Genomic DNA, 21,291 nt, shown 5'->3' with positions numbered 1-21,291 from the left:
CACACACACACACACACACACACACACACACACACACACACACACACACACACACAAGCTCCTTTTGAAAATGTTTAAAGCTCCCAATTTTTTTTTTTTTACTATAATCTGTCCAGATTTTGGAGAGGGTGTTTGAATCTCTCCTTTGCTACTTTGTTGACAGATAAACACAACTAATTATCATTACATTCCTTTGCCGAGAGTGGGTTGAAAAGCAGGCCCCCAGGAACAGTGCATAATTCCGCAATCCACCAGTGCTCAGCGGCCAAGCCTGGTATTGCACCCGTTTTAGCGGGCTGTTGGAGTCCCAGAAGTAGATATCACGCTTCACTCCAATACAAGTGGGGAACAGGAATGTGTCTCTGCATGTTCTAAAAAAATATATGTTTTCTCTTTTCAAAACGCATCTTCAAGTGTTTTATTAGCCGTTTTATGTATTTATTTTTTTGCTGGAGGGTGGGCAGCTGAAAGGAGTCGTGGTGAAACAAACGGCTCAGTGCGATGGACCTATTAAGGAAGTGCACAGCTCCATTAACTTCTCGTGTCCAAAGTTTTTCCATTTAATTAACATGAATGGCGCTGAACACGGATATACAAAACACACATATCATTGAAATAGCTGTAGAATATTTCTGCATCCGGTACGTCACGGACTAGAGGGTGTCCAGGCGCCCACGATGCAGAAGCAAATCTCTCCATGATGTTCCCCTGCGCCATTGAGCAGTTTCCATAGGAATGAATGGGCGGCCATTTTTCAGTCCGTGGTCCATTCTTTTTATTTCCATGTTAAAAAACCCTTGATGTGTGTTGATGTGTCCTTGGACATTAACTCCATGAGCCACAGTGAAACAAAGCGTAGCAAATGTTGACGGCTTAATCATTAGCCAATAAGCATTAGCATGAATCCCGAGGGACTCGTAGGTGGGCCTGACGTATCCGCCGCCGCGCTGCTAATGGGACAGGGGATGAATAATTGATGTTGAACATTAATGAAGAAGTTGGAATCTCTCTCTCTCTCTCTCTCTCTCTCTCTCTCTCTCTCTCTCTCTCTCTCTCTCTCTCTCTCTCTCTCTCTCTCTCTCTCTCTCTCTCTCTCTCTCTCTCTCTCTCTCTCTCTCTCTCTCTCTCTCTCTCTCTCTCATAATAAATCATGGGACATAATAAAGACCCATGACGCAGCATTCCCTCTCTTTCTTGCTCACACACACACATTAACTATATTTACTTTTCCAAAGTGCCACCACACACTCCGGAACATTCTTACCCGCTAGTTAGTGCATTGTTCAGGCTGAAAAAAAACCTTATAGAGCGCAGAGTCTACAGTGAGCCACCTCTGAGACGCTTTCAGGGCCCAGACAGCTGCGGTCCACAACGTCCAGGGAGTATTTCAAACCTCTGAGCAGCTGCACACACACACACACACACACACACACACACACACACACACACACACACACACACACACACACACACACACACACACACACACACACACACACACACACACACACACACACACACACACACACACACGTTTCGAGGCGATTCGTCTCTGCGTTCCTCGATGAACGCGACCCCAACCCCGCGCTCAGCAGCCCTCACCAGGCGTCTCCTTTGACTCCTTCCCCGCTCTGACTTCCTCCGCACCCTCGGGTTTCAACCCCAAAGCCCAGACTTTATTAAGCTCATTTCAGCATGGCCAAGACCCAGCGGGGGGCCGAGGGGGGGGGTGGGGGGGGTTACACACACCCGGCCTTCAGTAGCTCCTAACGCGGTTAGTTGCTGAAGAGACCGTAGTTATGTTAACAACCTTATGAAGTGGGGAGGAAATGTTCTGTATGCAAAGGAGAGTCTACAGCATGCATTGTTATTCCCATGCCTTAGGGGGCGATCTACGGCCCCTGTTAAGTTTAACTTTGTTCTGGTGCTGGTGAAGAGTTAAAGAGGATTTCAACGCCTCGACCGGCGTTCTTGTGGTCCCCCGTTACTAGCGAGTAATCCTTTGATTATATAACAAACATAATCGTTTGTGTTATCACATGAAGAGGAAAAGAACAGCATTTAACAGGGCATACGTTTGGTTAGCATCACATCCTAGTCAACATGATTCCCAAGCAGAGGGGATGTGCTAGAAGTAAATAACACAACGCGATGAAGCCAAGGCAGCACCTGGCAAGTGTGCATCTTTTAACACCACATGGTCTTCCTCAGTATTGTGTAACGGCTACAATCTGCAGATCAGAGATGGATACGATAGAGATAGTGCTCTGCTTTCCTCCCTCCATCCATCCCAGCCGGAAGGATAAAAAGTGAGGATATTCTTCATGACTTTTTAATGAGTTCCAACATCCCCAAGGGGCTGATTCACCAAACGGCCATCTTGGTCGTAAACGCTTGCTTGGTTGTCAACGCAACGCTTCCACAAGCGTTAAGAGCCAAGATGGGTCTGAGATGGTTGCTATAGGTGAGTAAATCACAAGGGCATCCGTGCAAGCTGGGATCGATGATGTCGCTATTCGCTACAGATGGCCACCAAGATGGGGACAGCATGTGGCTCAGGAGGTAGAACGGACTTGCTGGTAACCGGAGGGTTGCTAGTTCGATCTCCGGCTCCTCCTAGCGGAGTGTCGAGGTGTCCCTGAGCAAGGCACCTCACCCTAACTGCTCCTGACGAGCTGGCTGTCCCCTTGCATGGCTGCAGCACACAGTCTGTGTATGAATGTGTGCATAAATGGGTGAATGTAAGGCAGTATGTAACGCGCTTTGAGTGGCCACTGGTTAGAAAAGCGCTTTATAAATGCAGTGCATCTACCATCGGACGGAAGTGAGGCTTATGGGAAGACGCTTCCAGGACAGCCGGTCAGGGTAATCTGTGTGGGACCACACAGGCAAGCAAGCATGAGTAGGAGGGGGAGGAAGTCCAAAAGCAGAATATCCCGCTACCCAGGAGCCACAGAGATAATACATAAGACGGGAAGTCTATTTTGTGCTTATCCCTCCGCTCCTGCCTGACAAGGATTTTGTAAGAAAAAAAACAATTTCCAGCTCCTCTTCAATTTCGTCCAAACATTGGGAATGCATTGCATCAGATATGGAACACACACACACACACGCACACGCGCACATACACACAGTAAATCAGCCCAGTATTTTATCAGTAATATTGCACGCACAATAAATAATCACACACACAGTAAATCAGCCCAGTATTTTATCAGTAATATCGCCATGCAGTGTGTGGTTCATCCATCCATCAGATACCGGATCCCAACTGCAATCTGCTTTCTCCATCCAGGATTATACAAATGGCCTTGTCTGCCCTGCAGTCGTCCACACTCAGATCCCAGCAAGATATTAAGCTTGGCCGCGGCTTCAGTTGATTTATAAAAACAGTTACAAAAATAAAAACGACTTTTAAGAAAAAAAGAATAAATAAAACAAACTGCAAAGGGAGTACAAAACAGTGAAGAGGAATGGGGGCAGTCAAGCTTTCATTTTCCATTTCCCAAACCAGAGGCTTCAATCTTTATCTCCCCGATACAGGGCGAAATAACAACCAAGGACATTGTTCCAACATCAAGCCCTGCTGTTCCGCCGTGTGGGAAAGCCACACACTTGAAGAACCTCCAGCTCTGATAATGGGCTTTAAGCGTGAGAGTGCACTTTAATATTTCACCGCTGGTACAACCACCGCCGGTGATTAAGGAGGGTAATAACAGTATCTCCTCTCCCACTGGTAATCCCAAACCTGACTTTTTTTTTAAATATTTTCCTCCACTTACCACTACACAGTAAGGATATCTTTCGAACTCTAAAATACTTTTTTACAAGAAACAAGCTACAGCCATCTTGTTTGTAGCAGTAACTGTTTCAAAGAGCACATTTTGAAGCCTTAAAATAAAACGGGGGAAAGTGTGCAGATAACCACATCTAGACTCTCCTTGGAGGCCTCCCGTGTCTGGCCGTCCGTATGTTTGATCCAGACCCGGGGGACGAGCTAAACCAGGAGACACTGGGCAGGGAGGAGAATGCTGCCCTACCTTCGGGTGTCAAGCAACAAACTCTTCTCCATGAAAGGCCTGGTCGGAGCACATGTTATTCCACCAGTGATCTCTTAATCTCTCGTTTTATAAACGTCCATTTCAACCCCCGACACACTTGAGATCGGTCTCTAAGGACCCAAGCGAATACCTTCAGTTCTCAGAGTTCTCCAGCGAGGTTTCTACAAATCTGCTCACCGGTCTTGATCAGAGCTAGTAATCGCTCAGTCAGTTTCTGTTTCCCCCGCTGTCATTAGGGGCCTAGCGTTCAAACCTTTGGCTCAAACCCTGCGCCATAATTATACGATAGATGAAGAGAGGGAAGTGGAAAAGGAACTTGGCAGGGACACAGACATTCCTGATACGAGAACTCCAGATTTGGCCTTAATTCGAGTTCCAGTTCAACTTATTCGCCCGTCTCGGTGGAGGACAAAAAAAACACTTAGCTGTTGACAGAACTCTATAGGAGCTCCCTGAGTAGAACAGTGTGACCTGCTGCTACCACAGAGGACGTTCTATCACAGCCGGCGTGTACCTCTAAAAGGACCTGTAGTTAACTAAATAAATAAAAAGTCTCTCTCTCTCTACCTCTCTCTCTCTACCTCTCTCTCTCTACCTCTCTCTCTCCTGTTAAACACACGTGCACGTTACAGGCCAGCCAGTACCATCAGAGGAACAGGTGGCGAGTGAGGCTCTGGCGTGCTATAAAACCCAGAGGGAGGATACGGTATTTTGTCTCCGTGTCATTTTCCTGTCTCCCCCCCCCCCCCCCCCCCCCCCCCCACAGCCTCTGATTGAATCTAGAACCACATGTGCTTCAAATCAGGACAACAGGAATGGCTCCCCTCTGAGCTCAGAAGGCCCTTTGTACCGCCGGTTTGAGTTCGCTCTTCTTCAGGCGAACAAAGGCCTGACGGTCCAGACTCGTGCCATATTTGGCCCTCCTCAAAATACCAAGGCACCACTTTGCATTTATTTCATTGATGTTATAAAAGGAAAAATGAAGACGGAAACTGAAAATGTCACTTCATGTATAATTACCCAGATATCTGCCTAAAAAAAGACTGAGGCAACAGAGGGAAGCGGCCATGATGGAAAAGCAGCACAAAACTGGAATGTGTATCCAACTGAAAAACGAATACCTTTGACAACCGTGACAAAGAGAAGAAATGGGATTCTCACAAAGGAGGAAATGAGCCGATCTCAGATTTAAAAAATGTGCTCAGCTGTCACAAGATCTCAGATCAGTGGAAAACCAAAGAACAGATGCAGCGGTGTGATTGTTTTTAATTAATACTTTGATCCATCACAATTATGATCCATCAACTTCCAGCAGCCAATATTTTCATAAAAAAGTTTCCTTAGCTCGTTCCTCCTCTCGAAGAACGGAGCAGCCTAGCCTTGGGCTCCGTACATGGCCCATCCTCCCAGTAGCCTCCTATGCTTACCTTCCTGTAGCATTCTATGCTAACCATACATATCATCCTTTGCTATCCATACACAGATACGACCCAACGTCCCTGTAGCCTCTTATGCGATCCATATATAGCATTCTATGCTAACCTTACGCATCATCCTTTGCTATCCATACACAGATACGGCCCAACCATGCAGTAGCATCCTATGCTTACCATACATAGCTTCCTATGCTATCCATACTGACACAGCCCAACCCTCCTGTAGCCTCCTATCCTAACCATTCAAAGATACGGCCCAACCTTCATGTAGCATCCTTCCCGTACCATCCTGTGCTACGTAGCATCCAATAGTATCCTTGCACAGATACAGCCCCACCTTTCTGTAGCATCCAATGCTAACCCACCCAGCTCAGATCTCCAGTGGGCCGCCCCAGCTCCCCGTGCTCAACTAATCCCCATTTCACGAGACCCCTGCGAGCCCGTCACTAATTGCCCGGACACTCGTATCCAAGGGCCGGCTCCGGCCCCCCCGGTGAGGAGACGAGGCCCCTGGGTGCCCCTGACAACGGGCTTAAGCTGGTAACCCCATTCATCCAGCGGCTCCCCGGCCCCAACACGTCGGGTTCAACAGACTCATCAAAACAGCGATTAGCCCCTGCCGCGCCGCCAAAGCTAGCCCGCCGCGGGGAGTATCTGTCTGCGTAGCGCCAGCGGCGGCGTTGGTGATGATTTGCGTGCGCTAAACGCTACGCCATCGAGGGGGTAAATACTGCGTTGGATGTGTTTATGTGTGCGGTGCTGCTGGTGGCAGCAGGGCTCAGGGTTGAGTAAACAGGAGTTAAACCCTAGCGGGATTAGTACACTATGGAATTCGACAGCTGGGTAAATGTATGTTGATATTAAAACAAACCCCCTTCGTGACATGAGGAACACACTGAACAGCCTACACTGAAGACAAGGGTTTTGCAGGCTTTTGCAGTTGCTTTGGTCTCTACTCTAATTTACAGCAACCCCAAAGCAACTACAAAAAATGGGGATTGTTTCGTAGTTTCTTTTGTGTTGTTGGAGACTCTACAGCAACACCAAAACAACTACAAAAAGCGGTTTATGTCGTAATCTGAGACCTTCATCTCTTCCACTTCCTTCCTGTACGGGGCGAGGGGGGGGGTTAGGAGGGAATTCTCTTCCTCAACAGATAATCACCTACTCCCACGCCTGCTTTCATCCTGTCACAGCTAGTCTGCCTGTGAGAGTCCCCCCCCCCCTAACAGAAGAGACGTCTTTTCTTTGACTGAATGGTGTGGCTTCAGTCTGCATTGATTATTTACGATCGATTAATCAACATCACTCCTTTGATTGTGTCAGACCTAATTTGGGATTATGGTTTAGAGGACGATTTTCTTTTTACAACGATAATATGCAGGATGCAAAGTTGATTTGTATGATTAGCCTATTTTGGTTTTAATACTTGTTCAGCAATACACCAATAGGGAGGATCTTAATGTCATACCCTGCACAATATGATTGGGACGGGAGCAATATGATTTGGTCATGTGTTGATCATGTGATCATTTAAATCAAATGAACGTAAATGCAGTCTGAAAAGCTTATAAATGCGATCTATTTGACAACAAATATAACCGGGAATGGTGTTTTAATATCAAATTTACATTATATTTTTTGCAGCCAGCCCAATACAATAGCATTTTATAATAAGCCAATACACACACACACACACACACACACACACACACACACACACACACACACACACACACACACACACACACACACACACACACACACACACACACACACACACACACACACACGGGGATTTAGCATGCAATTATTTGGAAGGAATGGTGTGAACAAATGACTCGGGCACGGCAAATTGGGAAACCATGGCAGCAAGCAATTTCTGAATATTTCCACTCACAAAATGCATAATGTGATTCATAATAAGAGCAGATTTGGGAGGATTTATGAGCAATCTGTAGAGGGGGCGAGGGGAGCCAGAACTCCCATTTACTGCTGCCGTCTCCAACAGAAATAACGAGCAAACTTCAGGTCAGACATCTGCTGGGAATGTCTGAGGGTCTCCTCGGATCCTCTTCCGACGCCGACTCCCACTCAAACCACACCACTTCTCCATCCGTAAGACGCAGTCGTTGCTGAAGAGCACAAAAATTAGCAACACTGCCACGCGCATGGGAGCTGCGTTGGGATTCGCGCGCGTTGCGTCGACACAAATAACGTATTTTTTTTTTGCCAATGCTCGGTTTTCCTCCGATCAAAAGGGTGCGTTTCTGACTTAAGGGTGCACAGTGCCACAGAGTTCGTTGGAAACCGCTGAGTCGATATCATGGAAATCGTATCTCTTCAGGAAAACCATCTTTCCCTTTTCCCAGCTGGAGATTAGGAGATTAGCAGCAGCCTCGTTTTCCACTACTTCTGTACTGCTGAACGTGGTCCCAGCCGTGAGACAGAGCACTCTGATGATCCATGAGGTATGCAAGGTCAGCCCTGCCTGAAGAAGGAGTGAACAACAACAGTGTAATCTGTAACATGATCTCAGAAGACGGGCGAGAGGGGCCCTCTCTTGGAAGTGTTAATTGGCAACAGCTCCCGGAGACGCAAGATCATTAGGAGGCCTGCCCTCCGCCCGCCTCCTCAGCCCTCCTCCTTCCTCCACCCTTGTCCTCCTTCCTCCTTCTTCTTTCCCCTACCTTCTCCTCGATCCCTCCTTCCTCTTACTCCTCCTCCGCCTTCATCCAACCTGCTCCTCCCTCCTCTTCCCCCTCCCTCAGTCACTCCATCCCTCCTTCCTCTTCCTCCTCCTCCTCTCCTCCTCCTCTTCCTCCCCCCCTCCCTCCTCCCCCTCCCTCCTCAAGAAACACTTGCTCCAGGGCTTATAGACCGGAAATCTGATCAATTTGATGAAATTGAATTATTATTTTTGGGCTACATATTCAGATTAGATTAATTTGGCTGTCTTGGTTGAAAAAAGCTAAATAAATTTTATGTAAAGTACAGAGCCCATCTGTCTTAAGCTGTTGTACATGTCTGGGTGTGTCCAAGCCCTTCACTGATGAAGAATCTGCTTTCTCGCTGAAACAACACAAGCTAAGACCAAATAACACAAAGACAATCTGGCTTCTCACTGGAAACTTCTCGAACCTTCCTGAAAAAAGAAAAAAATACCCTATTTTTATTTTTCCACCATTTTCCTCTGGAAGGATTTCACATTGAAGGTCATCCTCTCTGCCTTCTGTCAAATCTCTTTCCCTCTGCGGCGCCCAGCGGAGCGGAACGGGGAAGGGAAGCACGCCCTGTCCCCACACACATCATTAGCCTGGCCGAGAGAGGACTTAGCTCCCATCTTGTCTGTTACAGCACCACTTAAACCAGCCTACCGGCTCACAGCCACCACACTGTCCGCCGTGTACACAGGGATCATCTCATCTCCTAAACCACAGCGCAATTGCCAAGGCAGGAATCACACAACAGCTCTGCCATTTTGAGAGAGAGAGAGCGAGAGCGAGAGCGAGAGCGAGAGCGAGAGCGAGAGCGAGAGCGAGAGCGAGAGAGAGAGAGAGACTAAAATAGGAATTAAAATAAAATATTCTTAAAAACGATTTGGACATTCCGGCATACTTTTGACACGTAAAGCGGGTCAGTAAGCGGGCCCAGGGCCAAAGTGCGTCGTGCGGGGACAGCGAGTCTGTCCGCACCTTGAGCCCCCGCCCCCTCAACCCGAGCAGCGGGACCAGCAGGCCGATGGAAACACTCCGGTGGGGAGCGGACACTCCATCAACGCGGCAGCGCTTTAGTACTGCGAACACTGGGAGAAGATATGGGTAGACCGTGAGAGGCTCGGAATGATGCAGATAACACGAAATGATGATGATCTGGTGTACACACACACACACACACACACACACACACGGCTGGCCCTTTGTAGTGGAGAGAGATAGATAAAGTATATAATATCTTTGTCTTCCACGGTAATGCAGATAGACCGAGCCCCGAGCCCCACACGCACGGACGCTCCTCTCTGGAGCCGGCTCCTGGGCAGGCATCCCTGAGAGCGTCAGCCTTCAGAGCGGATCTATAATCAGCAGGGATGATGGGCTGCAGAACGCTGGGTAATCACAGAGAGCCGCCCTCAATCTGACACGATAACGAAAGAGGAGGTGGGGGAGGAGGGCTGGGAGATTGTTCCGGATGACGGGGTACCCCATCCTCCCCTACGGGCGCTAGGCTGTTATTATGCCGGGGGTTGGCTGGCTGGCTTAGGTGTAGAGGGATAGTGGTGTGTGTCTGTGTCCTTATCCCTGTGTGTGTGTGTGTGTGTGCATTTGTGTGTGTGTGTGTGTGCATTTGTGCGTGTGCGTGTGTGTGTGTGTGTGTGTGTAGAGGAGCAACCACCTGTAAAACCCTGTTCAGAGCGTCGGCTTTGCGTGAATGGAGGCAACATGGCCGACTGATGAGTATCTGAGCTGCAATTCAACCGCGGTGGCAGCGACGCAATCAGGCTGCGGAGGAACGACCACGGGAAACAGGGACGGGATCGGGGGGGTATTACGGGGATAACAGCCATCCGTTTATTCCCCGGCTGCAACGCCGTCCATGGAAACCAACATCCCTGCGAGAAGCTTCTGCTAGTCGCATTTTGTCCAGATTATAAAACCAGCTACGTCTCCCTGACTGGCAGTCAGTACCTGGCAGGCTCCGGGCCGCGGAGCGGCTGAGGAGAATGTGGCAGCAGATGAATGATCTGTTGTTCTCGTCCGGAGTGTTGCTGCTCAGCCGCCGCAAAAACACGGCTGCGTCTGTTAGACCTGACGTCCCTGTGCTCCTTCGGAAAGTTCTGGGCTCGGAGACCGCAGAGGGGAGCCCTGGAGTGGCCTCCAGACTGAGGCTGTGTGGACCTCCAGACGGAGGCCGTGTGGACCTCCAGACGGAGGCCATGGGGACCTCCAGACAGAGGCCGTGTGGACACCAGAGGCAGGAAGGACCAGTCCTAGAGGTTCCCAGCAGCCGCTGCGCTGATGGGCAACGGGCTGAAGGCTTGCGTCGCAGTGTAACCATTCTGGCGTGTCAATTTCTCTACAGGCCCAGATAACGGAGGCCAAAACAGAGTGGATTGCAAAGTAGCAATGGGGGGGGGGAAAGGTACAAGAAGGTACAAGAAGGTACAGAGCGCGACTGTTTGGGCAACTCCCGGTTGGGGTAACTTAGGAGTCAGTACCGAAGCCCCATGATGCCTCCTCTATTGACAGCCTCTCACAATATTGTCCCCCCGCTTTCTAAAGAAGCAACAATGGACATCCGCGGAGAGAGAGAGGGACTGAAACTCAAGCCCGGGCTGAGCGGTAGAGAGACCCGGGCCAGCCCTCCGCCTGGGTCTGTCCCTCGCCCACTGGGTGCTTCCTGCCTCGTTGGAACACATTCCTCCTGTAAGCTCTTGTCAAACATACAAGACAACAGAGACTCACAGCTGAGGAGGTACACAACACAGCAGGCTCTAAAGGTACACACAGAGACAGAGACAGAGACAGAGACAGAGACAGAGACAGAGAGAGAAGACACAAACACACAGAGATACTATCTGGGCTGCTGATTGACGTGTGAGTGAGATCCGATTACCATCACCCGGACTGGCGTGAATACTCAATGATTCACTATTGGAGTTCAATATAATCAGATGCTGAATAAGGTTGCTAGGAGAGGGAGATGGCTGGAGATTGCTGATTCCAGTACACATACAAAGACAACTGAATCCCACCCACACACGCATGTTGACACATCGCCGTGGGTAGGGTCTTGACATACGGCTGTGGCCACGGTATCTTAGCCCGACCGTATGTTGGAATCACAGTTTTGAAATCAATAATTGATGCTGCAAATCATCATGCATGGTAAACAATAAAAGCAAACACTGTGAGCTATAATCATCTACATGTTTGGTTTTCCGATACAGTGAGCATTATACAAACACAGTTGATATTTAATTAACAGAAAAAAAGAAATCTGGTGTTAAGTTAAGTACATGTCAAATGTGGTACAAGTGGAGCAGAAATTTTACGATTATTTAATCCCATGGTCGAGGATTAGCCCGACATGCTAGCTAATCACTAGATTTAGCTTTTGTCTTTATTTCCTTCTGTTTAACGCTTAATCCTGATTGCTTAATCCTGATTGCTTAATCCTGATTGCTTACTCCTTATTACTTAACCCCTGGGAACATTAGGTCTCAACAATGATATGATGTCATTAATACGGTCCGTGCAGCCCAGCAAAGCCACTGGGGGCCAATATCGGTCACAGTCATGATTATGTTGATAGCAACAGGAATGAAAAAAGCATGAACTACCTACGCTCTCTTACTCCTAACATCTGTGTTTGGGAGTCTGCATTTCGAAGCAGAAAGAGCTTCCACCAGGGTAATCTCATTGTGTCTCTTCATTTGAAAAGCCATTAATCACGTACCAGTGCTTTGCTGGTTCAGATTGCCAGAGTGCCCTGTAATTCTTTATGGCACTGGGGCCACTGAGGATCATGTCCAATTGAATCAGGAGATTGTGTTTGATTTCCATCGGACACGAAGCCCCCTCCATGTGTTTTTAATCCATCGCAGCCCCTAGCTGCTGCACTGCAGCACACAGGACGTGTACCGTTGTTTACGATACCGTCACGCTAGTACCGCTCTCCCCAAATCCAATTGGCGTCCGAAAAACGTATTTTGTACACAGCGAAACATGGCCAAGTGTAAAAGTGAATTACCGAAACTGAAAGTACCCGGAGATAACGCCAAACCGCACGCAGACTGGGAGTTTGCGCGCCGGTCACAAGATGAATAGCAACATGTCATCGCTTGAAATTACTTTCCTCTGAACTCAATGGCCTAGTGCAGGCCCAGAGACACAGAGGAGCACGAGGCACAGGTTGAGGTCCTCCCGTCATCACCCCAGTGAAATGCTGATGACAGACCCCTTGAGCCTCCCCTCTCCGAAGCCCCTCACAGCTGTGGCCATGAGCCCAGAGTAGGATCGTCCTGTCGTCGGTGACCGGGCTGAAGGTCCTGAGAGCCCCGACACAAGAGGCCTCTCTCCCCACCAGAGATCTAGGATCCCCCCCCCCCTCCCAGCCCAGGAACAGCCCTGGCAGCGTCAGGGTCTGATCACCATTCAGCAGTGCTAGACTTTCACAAAGACTTGGCAGTGATTCTCTTCTGATTTACGTACGTGGAGCTGCACAGCTCCATGTAAGGCAGTGCCAGTGAGCCAAGAAGACCCTCCTCTCGCAGACAGCTGTGCCTCCTTCAATGCCGGCCAGATGTCCGCTCTCCCAAACTACCGATGCCAGTGTCTCCTGAGATCCTACGAGAGGATACCAAGTGTGACGGCAAATGTTTGGAACACACCCTCCTGCTTCAAAAAGAAGGACTGGAATCGGACGTAAAACGCAGAACAATAAATATTTTAAAGGGGAACCCACGAATTTAAAAAAGCGAAAGCATCTAAGAATAGTGTGGAAAGTGGGAGTGTGTTCAGGTTGCTAATGGGGAAAGGGTGTGGGGAATGCTTTCTTGGCACAGAGCAGAGCCCTTGGTTGCAACTGCACTTCATTTAAATGCCACACGTTTATGGAACATGACGACGACTTCTGTGTACTTCAAACTTCCGGCAAACTTCACCCGAACTCCAGTCCCGCCAAAGACCCACTGGGAACACTGTCTGGGAGGGGGCTGGACTGGAGGTTTGCAACCTGAATGCTTTCTGCAGAAACAGGGTTACCCCAAGGAATGTCTCCAGTGTCTTGTTGAATCCGTCCCAAAAGTTCACGGAGAATTTAGTCTGCTTAAAACTATACAAAATGGAAGCCAGTGTACGGATATATTAACGTAAAGTAACGTAAAACAAACCAATGTTAAAAAGTAATGATACAGAAAGTAATACACAAAACTGGTGAGGAAATGAAACAAACGCTAATGTAGCTTGTCCATTGTAGTCGTGACGACAAACCAACCGCAGAAGTACATGACGAATTTATTTGGAAACAACCGCATAAAAGGTCAAGGTTCATGGATGGAGAGCGTTAACCAGAATAACGCAACGCAGTTTTCCCCCATCATGGGTCCAGCTCACCCCTGCGGTGTTTGAGAAGGGAATGGAAACATGTACTGTGATGCAAAGCGTTGGGCGGACGACTGTGCTAGGTCAGTCCAGGAGGGGGAGGGCGATGCTGGGCAGGAGGCGGTGGGCGAGGGGGGCCCCTGAGGGGGTGGGTGATGGGGAGGCTCTGAAAGAGGCGATTGAAGAGAAATTGCTCCCCGCTGCAGGGAGATGAGTTAAGGTGGGGGCGACGGGGGGGGGTTTAGCTTATAAGTGCCAACGCCAAGCCAGAGAGGAGGGGGGCCTGTGTGGGCCACTTCACTCTCTGCAAGCCTGTAACGTGAACCTCCTGATCACACCGTGGCTACACGGCCAGCCTCTCGGTGGAACAAATGGATACTCGTCTCATCCTGGACTAGCCCACTGATAGAACTGACAGACCTGGGGAGTTGGCTCTATGTGAATGAAGCCGGGTCCTATCGGTATAGTTTGTTTATCAACAGACCATGGATAATGTTGTGAACTGTGGATGAGGGGTAATACCGGAGTGCATTTAATGACCTGCTGCACCGCTGACAAAAAAATAAAGACACACACACACACACACACACACACACACACACACACACACACACACACACACACACACACACACACACACACACACACACACACACACACACACACACACACAAATAAAAATGAATAAGAGCCAACATGTGGCTGTCAACAGATTTTCCGATTGGAACATACATTTTCCAAGCTGCCTTGCAGTGAAATAATATGCCACAAAAAAAGGCTGCAGTTCACGACTGGTATGAGGAACGGGCACCCAGAACCAGGCTGTTCCCAGGTCTCTGGGCACAAAGACCCCGATAATGTCTGCCCTGCTTGGTGAACAATAGCCATGTGGATTTCCACAGATGTTTTTCCCACAAGCATTCAGAGGAGGCTGAAGCCATACGGTGACTTTCGTTCAGCCCCGCCCCCAGAAGGCGAAACCACCCCCCCCCCCCTCCCGGGCAGAAGCCACACCCCCTGCCAAGTCATCTCGACACCACCCTTCCTTTATGTCTGGAATGCATAATGAAGTGAAACAGAAACAATCTTTGGCAATCTGAGTGGCGTTCAACACACCACAGTGCAGCCTAAACAGAGGCTGGCTCACCCCCTCTCTGAAAACACAGAGGCCTATTCAACAGTTTAAACTAATTATAGAGAATCACAACGTAAAGATGCTGTGGGTTTTGCGGTTTTGTTTTATTGCACCCATTGATTTCAAATGAACCATTTATTGGCATTGATTCAGGTAAATTAATTTCCCTTGAAACATGCAGACTAATTAAAAAATGAACCTTAAAACTAATTTGGGAATCATTAAAATCCTTGTTGTATACGATATTGGGCAATAAACCAGTCATTTGTGTTTGGACTGGGAGGGTGCAGCTGTAGCAAGCAATTTCTTTGATGGTTCCCAACGTAAACAGAGCATGATGGAGAAGATTTCAACATGGCATCTCTCTGGTAAGCATCTGGATTCCTCACATAGCTGCCTTCTCCCCTCCAAAGAACCGCAACACACAACACAACATGTGCCACAGCAGTGTAAACCATCCCCTATCATTATATTTCAACAGCCATTAGACGCATCAGGGCAATCTCCCAGATACTGTTGTTAATACCCGAGGTCACATCAGGGCTATGCTGGGGATTTTTATTTGCTTCTCAATTTGTGAGCTGCAGTTTGTTGAGATCGTGGAAGGGTAACAGAATTAAATTAAATTGTAAATGTATTGTCAACTGAGCCATGTTTGTAGATTCTGATTACCATGGACGTAGTTATACATGTTACTCTGGTAGATGGGGTTTAGATGTGTTATTTTTATCTTATCTTGGTCTCATGACATGCAGACTGTATTTTAAATATCTGACAATGGGAGATGTCTTCAAAAAAAATGTATTTTGAAGTGGGTAATCTATTGTACGAAACAGATGTATATCTTGTGTTATTGTAGACAAATTTTGAAGGGATAAATAAATATAAAATCAGCACAGAAGAAATAAATATAAATCAGCACAGAAGAAAGGGAGCAGGAATTATAAAATGAGGCCTAACATACAAAGGAGAAAGGAGAGACGAGAGACATTCATAGAAATAATGCCACAAATTGGCCTTGTGAACTTCAGCAAATCTTTTCTAGGCCTGCAGTCCTATCAATTATAATACATTTTATTATCAATATTGTGTGTGTGTGTGTGTGTGTGTGTGTGTGTGTGTGTGTGTGTGTGTGTGTGTGTGTGTGTGTGTGTGTGTGTGTGTGTGTCTAAATAAATGAAAATATTTGCAGCAATTACCTATAATGTTGTTGTTTTTATTGTCCCCTTTTTTTTCCTGAACTGATATTATTGTGATAATATTCCAGTTTAAATTTATCAGGTTACTGCTATAAACTCATGTGCTATTTTTACCAAAACAAATAGGGGTTGGCGTTTTTAGAGACTACTATTAAATTATGATACACAGGATCTCGTAATTTTATTATATTGCTTGACTCAAAATATTATGAAGAAAGAAACATTATTGAAACACTATGACCTTTCCAATAATAAATACACCTGTGCACAAAGACACATGGCTGCAACATTGATTGCCTATAATGCCCATGGACTTTATCCAACTACAAAATTACTACAACACAACTCCATTATTATTGCACTGACATTATCACCACAACTTACCTTTTTGTGTCTGTCTTTGAACGGCAACGCAGGCCATTGCATCTCCTGTAAAAAGTCCTGCCAATGTTTCTGGTCCTGGTCGGACGAGATGAAGACGATCTCCAATTTATCCTTATGTTCAGAGGTTTTCTTAAATTTGCTGTAAAACTCACACAGGCTGGCATTGAACTGCTTGCACGGGGCGTTCTGGCTGCAGCCGAAGTAGAGCCCGACCAGGGACAACCTGCCGCCCAGCGCCTGCACGTCCACCTCGGCTTGCTCACTGTCGACCAGACGCTCTCCGAGCAGACTCACCAGGAACTCCGACATCCTAATCCTCCAACACGACGGGCTCTGCTTCTATCAGCCGAACGTTGCATACAGTCACTGGGTTGGATGATATCCGAAAACCCCCTGTTCTTCCTCCTCCGATGTAGCTTTGCTTGAGAACCAGGAGCCGCGGCGTGCAGCGTTCAGACGGGGAGCTCGACTGGACCTGCGCTGCGCCCACTGGTTACCAGTCCCCTCTAATGGGAGAGGTGTGGAGGAATGCTGCCCTCGTTGTGTTGCCCTGACGGCCAAAGCGGTCGCGTTCTTTTCTCTAAACAACACTTTGTAAATCAAAATCCATATTTTAATATTTTAACATATTTAGGACCCATGAAAGGCTTCATTTTATAGCGTTTTAATCACATTTACGGCGGTCAAACCTCCATTCCCAACGTCAAATTGATAGCTTGTGTCGAAATGAATAAAGTGTAGTAGATATCGTGTGTTAAGCGATGTAACAAGATGGTAAGGTGAGGAGATGATTCCCTTACTGGTTATTAAAGTCGACCGAGAACACATCACGACATGTAATTTTAAAGATATTAGCAAAACATTACGGAGTTTTTTTAGCTAAGAGCTAAATCTGAAGGGACATGTGGTTATGCTGCCCCCTAGTGGCCACTGTATGAGAAAACCTTGGAGCAGGTAAATAAATATACATCAGCCATGATTCAGATGCTTTTTTTCTAGAGTTTAACATTAATGGACAGAATGAGGCTTTGATAACGAGGAATTCATATATGTTTTTAACCCTTCATTTGAACCCCCCCATTGAAATGTTACATTTTTTACATTTTCATTGCAATTATCAAAGGATAAAAAGTTTTTTGTTATGCAGTATTTCATAACATTTTCAAGTGACATTGAAGACTCAATGCATTCTACTTCATTGCATTTGTGGTACGTTGGGTTATTAATGTTCAGACAAAGTGTTGTGATTCCTTTGACTGTCTGGCTGTGAATGAATGTTGATGTCGGACCAATTCGCATAAAGATTCTTAGTGTGTCAAATTATTATAGAGGGGAACCCCGCTGAGTTTTACGTCTTCTTGAAGTCATTATTTGGATTCTTCCAACTAAAGAGTAAACATAAATTTGTCTCAAAACAATAGTGCATAGCGCATAAAATCGCTGCATGCATGCATGCGTGTGTGTGTGTGTGTGTGTGCGTGTGCGTTTGTGTGAGCGCAGAAATATGTAGTTTAGAAAACGCTGAACATCCTAGCTTCAACTCAACATAATGGCCCAAACAACAGATGGCATAAAGTCAGCCTGAACGGGAAACAGGGTTGAGCAGATGCGATGGCTGCTGCCGGCTTCGGGTGAATATTTCCCATACACTCTTGGCAATACTTACTGGTCTCTCAGCAGGCCAACCTGACAGCAGAGCAGAGCAGACGATGCAGAACCTCAGAACCAGGAGGCTGAGACATCTCTCCTCTTCTAACAGGCTCTGCGTGGCGTAGGTATGAAATGCAATAGGGGAAACTCAGTTGAGTAGAAAACATGCTATCTCTCCATGTCTGTTGTTTGACTTGGATCCTGGACATCGTTGTATGACTTGTTTGTTAGCCCTGTTTTTGCTCCTTTGTTGTTAAGATTGATTTTCTACTTAGATGGTCGTATTGAGCTCTGGTTACATTTTTAACTGGTCTGATATAATAAGTATGCTTTAACTTTACAGAACATAAAGGTTATATCCCGAAATAATAGGTAAGCAGAAATCCAAAAAGAGAAATGAATACCTAAATGGGGAAACTAGATGCACCGCATATACACGTGACATCACAAATAACAGTTGGGAAGACAGGCACGCAAGGTCTGTTTTTCTTTCTTGTTTCATCACTTATTAAGGCTGTAGTTTGCATATTAATATTTATATCATTTTCTATATGCCTGTGCGTTTGTTTGTATACGTTTGTCATTAAATTGATAAACATTGTCCTTATTTTTTGTGTCCCACATATTAACCTAACGCGTTTCATTTGTCGATCAGTAAATACTTATGACGTAGAATGGTATCAAACATGTTAATTTTTCTTGCAGTGAAGAAAACTAAGGACCATAAGGTGTAATGTACCTGGCTCCTCTTACAGGGAAGAGGGCCCCATATGGTTAGGCTGCCATCTAGTGGTCATTGTAGGGAAATCAAACCGGTAAATAAATCACAATACATGAACCATGCACCTGTCATTTTATTGTCAACTTCGACATTGATTCAAAAGAAAGCATTGATAGTGACATGATGGATACATAGATGAACCCTTAATTTGAAAACTCGCATAGAAATGTCACATTCTAAAATAATAAATTAATCTGTTCTATTTTGTTCAACACATTTTTTATTGCAAATATCAAAGTATAAAAAGTGGTTCAAATCATTAAGGCTTTTGATTACATTTGCTAGTGACTTAAAAGACTCAACCTTCGTACTACATTGCAATCATGGCGTGTGGGGTTTATCCACGTTTGGAAAAATGGTGGCGATTCCTATGATGGTGCAGTGGGACGGTTGTGAGTGAATGAAGTGTAGGACCAGTCCGCAGTAGACCATTAGCAACCCGTCAGTCTTCAGTGAACATCATCCGGACCAGGTTAGCTTTGAAGCACTCCTCCTCCACCAACTTCTGAGGCTGGAAAGAGAAAGAGAAACATTCACCTTAAGGTTGTTCTGTGAGAGTCTGTTTGTAATATAATGTTGTTTATAAAAACACATCACAAATGAACATTGTCCTAAATACCTTTGACCTACAGATGTGTGTGCACAATATTCAGTGCACTTGACCAAATGTATTGAGATTATGTGTATATATAGTCATATGTTATCTGATGCAACGATAAGACCCATAAACCAGGTATATGAACGCGGAGAGGGAGTAAGAGAGAGGGAGAATATTAGATGTGTGTCTTACTGTTCCATATCGCAATAGAGTGGGAACCCCACTGAGCTTCAACGTCTTCTTGAAGTCATTATTTGGATTCTTCCAACTAAAGAGAAAACATACACGAGAACTATTAGTGGACAAACAGGAGAAACACATTGACATGGGACAGAGAAGGCTCAGAGAGTCATTTTTTTCCAAGATTATATGGAGAGCAATAAAAAAGATTGCATGACGTAACCTCCAGTCCATAATCCTGAAGTGAGGGCTGATAGGAAGTGAAATTATCTGTGCCTGAAATTATCAAATACATTCGAAGACACCATAGAGAATTGCCTTTCTTGACAACAATAAAAGTAGTGGAACTCGCACACCATGTATACTGATGCTACAAAAAGTTTTTATTGCATAAAAGTGTAAAGTGCTATCCAAAGTGCGTGCAAAACGTTTTCTGTCCCATTCAGTCCATCCTCAGTGCAAACATACAAAGGTAAAAGACTTCCTTATATAGACTTCCCCTAGTTAGTGGCAGACATGTCAATCCAAAGGGCAGGTAGGTTGACGTTTTGACTAGACATTTTAAAAAGGCACCGCTCACCCACTTTCACTTTTCTCGACAACATACATGGCCGAGCTCAAGCCTGAATTCAGGCACCACGCCTGAACTCTATCAGGCCTGTGTGTGTGTGTGTGTGTGTGTGTGTGTGTGTGTGTGTGTGTGTGTGTGTGTGTGTGTGTGTGTGTGTGTGTGTGTGTGTGTGTGTGTGTGTGTGTGTGTAAAGTAAAATGAATGTATTCTGGCTCTGCTCAGAATAATGACCCCATCTTAAATACTGTCATTATGGTATCTAGCATAATGCTACTGTACATACAAGTTCCAACTGTCTGTGTAATGTTAGGCATGCACTGGGGATACAGCGTTGAATATTTGCAGGCTTTTGGCTCATATTTTCCATACAATTCTTCAGGCAGTCGTAGGAGGAGTGAAATACTTACTAGTCCCTCTGTCCAACCTGGCAGTAAATAAATACAGAACCTTCTGGAAGATGTGAAATCTCTCCTCTTACAATAGGCTCCGCTGCAATGCGATGAAATGCAAAAATAGTTAGCTGATAATGCAATACATGGTATCTAATTCGATTTATAGTTGCAGATATAAGACTACAATAGCTAGTCGTGTGAAGACACAACCAACACAGTAACTAATACTATGGAATAGGACAGGTCGTCATTTTTATTACATTACCTTTGACACAGTCAGGACACCAACTATTTCCATCAGCGTCTTTATCACCTGAGAAATAAGCAAAGATATCCCTTCCCTTTCTGTCGGATACAGCTTTACAGAATTCAGCATATCCATGCACTTTAACTTCTTCGTAAAGGGACATTATGCACACCGAGATAGGTAATAAGCACAGCGCTTGAGGCGTAAAGAGAACGAGATCGTTGTCTATTATGATGAGAAGCCGATGATAACTTCTATATATAATCACACACTCAGCACACACACACACTGACAGCTTTGATTACACTTCCTGGCTAGCCAAAGGTTCTTAAAGGGACACCACCCCATTTGCGAAACACTGCCGCTCGATTGCCGCTAGACTGTTAACATTTTTTAACAATCAACAATTATAACAGTTAACAAATATTTCAAAATGATATGTAAGTCATGGACACAAATACACATACAATTATTAACAACTACGTGTTAAAACTAATGCAATGATTTTCTTGTATGACAACGCGATTTAAACGTTTGACGCTGTAGGCTTGCCGT

The 21,291-nt window shown here is 46.0% G+C and overlaps 2 protein-coding genes across 2 annotated transcripts in view; both read right to left on the bottom strand.

The window, feature by feature from the left end:
* The window catches only part of nxn (nucleoredoxin), a 53,830-nt gene extending 36,620 nt beyond the window's left edge, over nt 1-17,210 (bottom strand). Inside the window, exon 1 of the mRNA XM_056611285.1 lies at nt 16,318-17,210. Within this exon, the coding sequence (XP_056467260.1) occupies nt 16,318-16,626 (309 nt within the window). The 5' untranslated portion in view covers nt 16,627-17,210. The remainder of the gene's footprint in view (nt 1-16,317) is intronic.
* Nucleotides 17,211-18,784: 1,574 nt separating this feature from the next.
* Nucleotides 18,785-21,038, bottom strand: txndc17 (thioredoxin domain containing 17). The gene is made up of 4 exons (XM_056611370.1): nt 20,755-21,038; nt 20,505-20,586; nt 19,539-19,614; nt 18,785-19,259 (listed from the first exon to the last, which is right to left on the bottom strand). Exons 1-4 carry the CDS (start codon nt 20,897-20,899, stop codon nt 19,191-19,193), a joined length of 372 nt encoding a protein of 123 aa, XP_056467345.1. The 5' UTR covers nt 20,900-21,038; the 3' UTR covers nt 18,785-19,190.
* Between the last annotated feature and the right edge of the window lie 253 nt (nt 21,039-21,291).

Source organism: Gadus chalcogrammus, chromosome 16, assembly GCF_026213295.1.
Source record: "Gadus chalcogrammus isolate NIFS_2021 chromosome 16, NIFS_Gcha_1.0, whole genome shotgun sequence".
In the NCBI taxonomy this organism is placed as follows: Eukaryota; Metazoa; Chordata; class Actinopteri; order Gadiformes; family Gadidae; genus Gadus; species Gadus chalcogrammus.
Note: the sequence above shows the minus strand (reverse complement) of the source record. Positions and strands in the feature narration are given on the sequence as shown.

Bases quoted from the DNA above. Each gene is read 5' to 3' on its own strand.
- txndc17 (XM_056611370.1), bottom strand. From the start codon at position 20,899: ATGTCCCTTTACGAAGAAGTTAAAGTGCATGGATATGCTGAATTCTGT. The intron at 20,587-20,754 runs GTAATGTAATAA...ATCGCATTGCAG, and splicing joins GTGTCCTGACTGTGTCAAAG to CGGAGCCTATTGTAAGAGGA. The intron at 19,260-19,538 runs GTAAGACACACA...TTCTCTTTCCAG, and splicing joins CTCTATTGCGATATGGAACA to CCTCAGAAGTTGGTGGAGGA.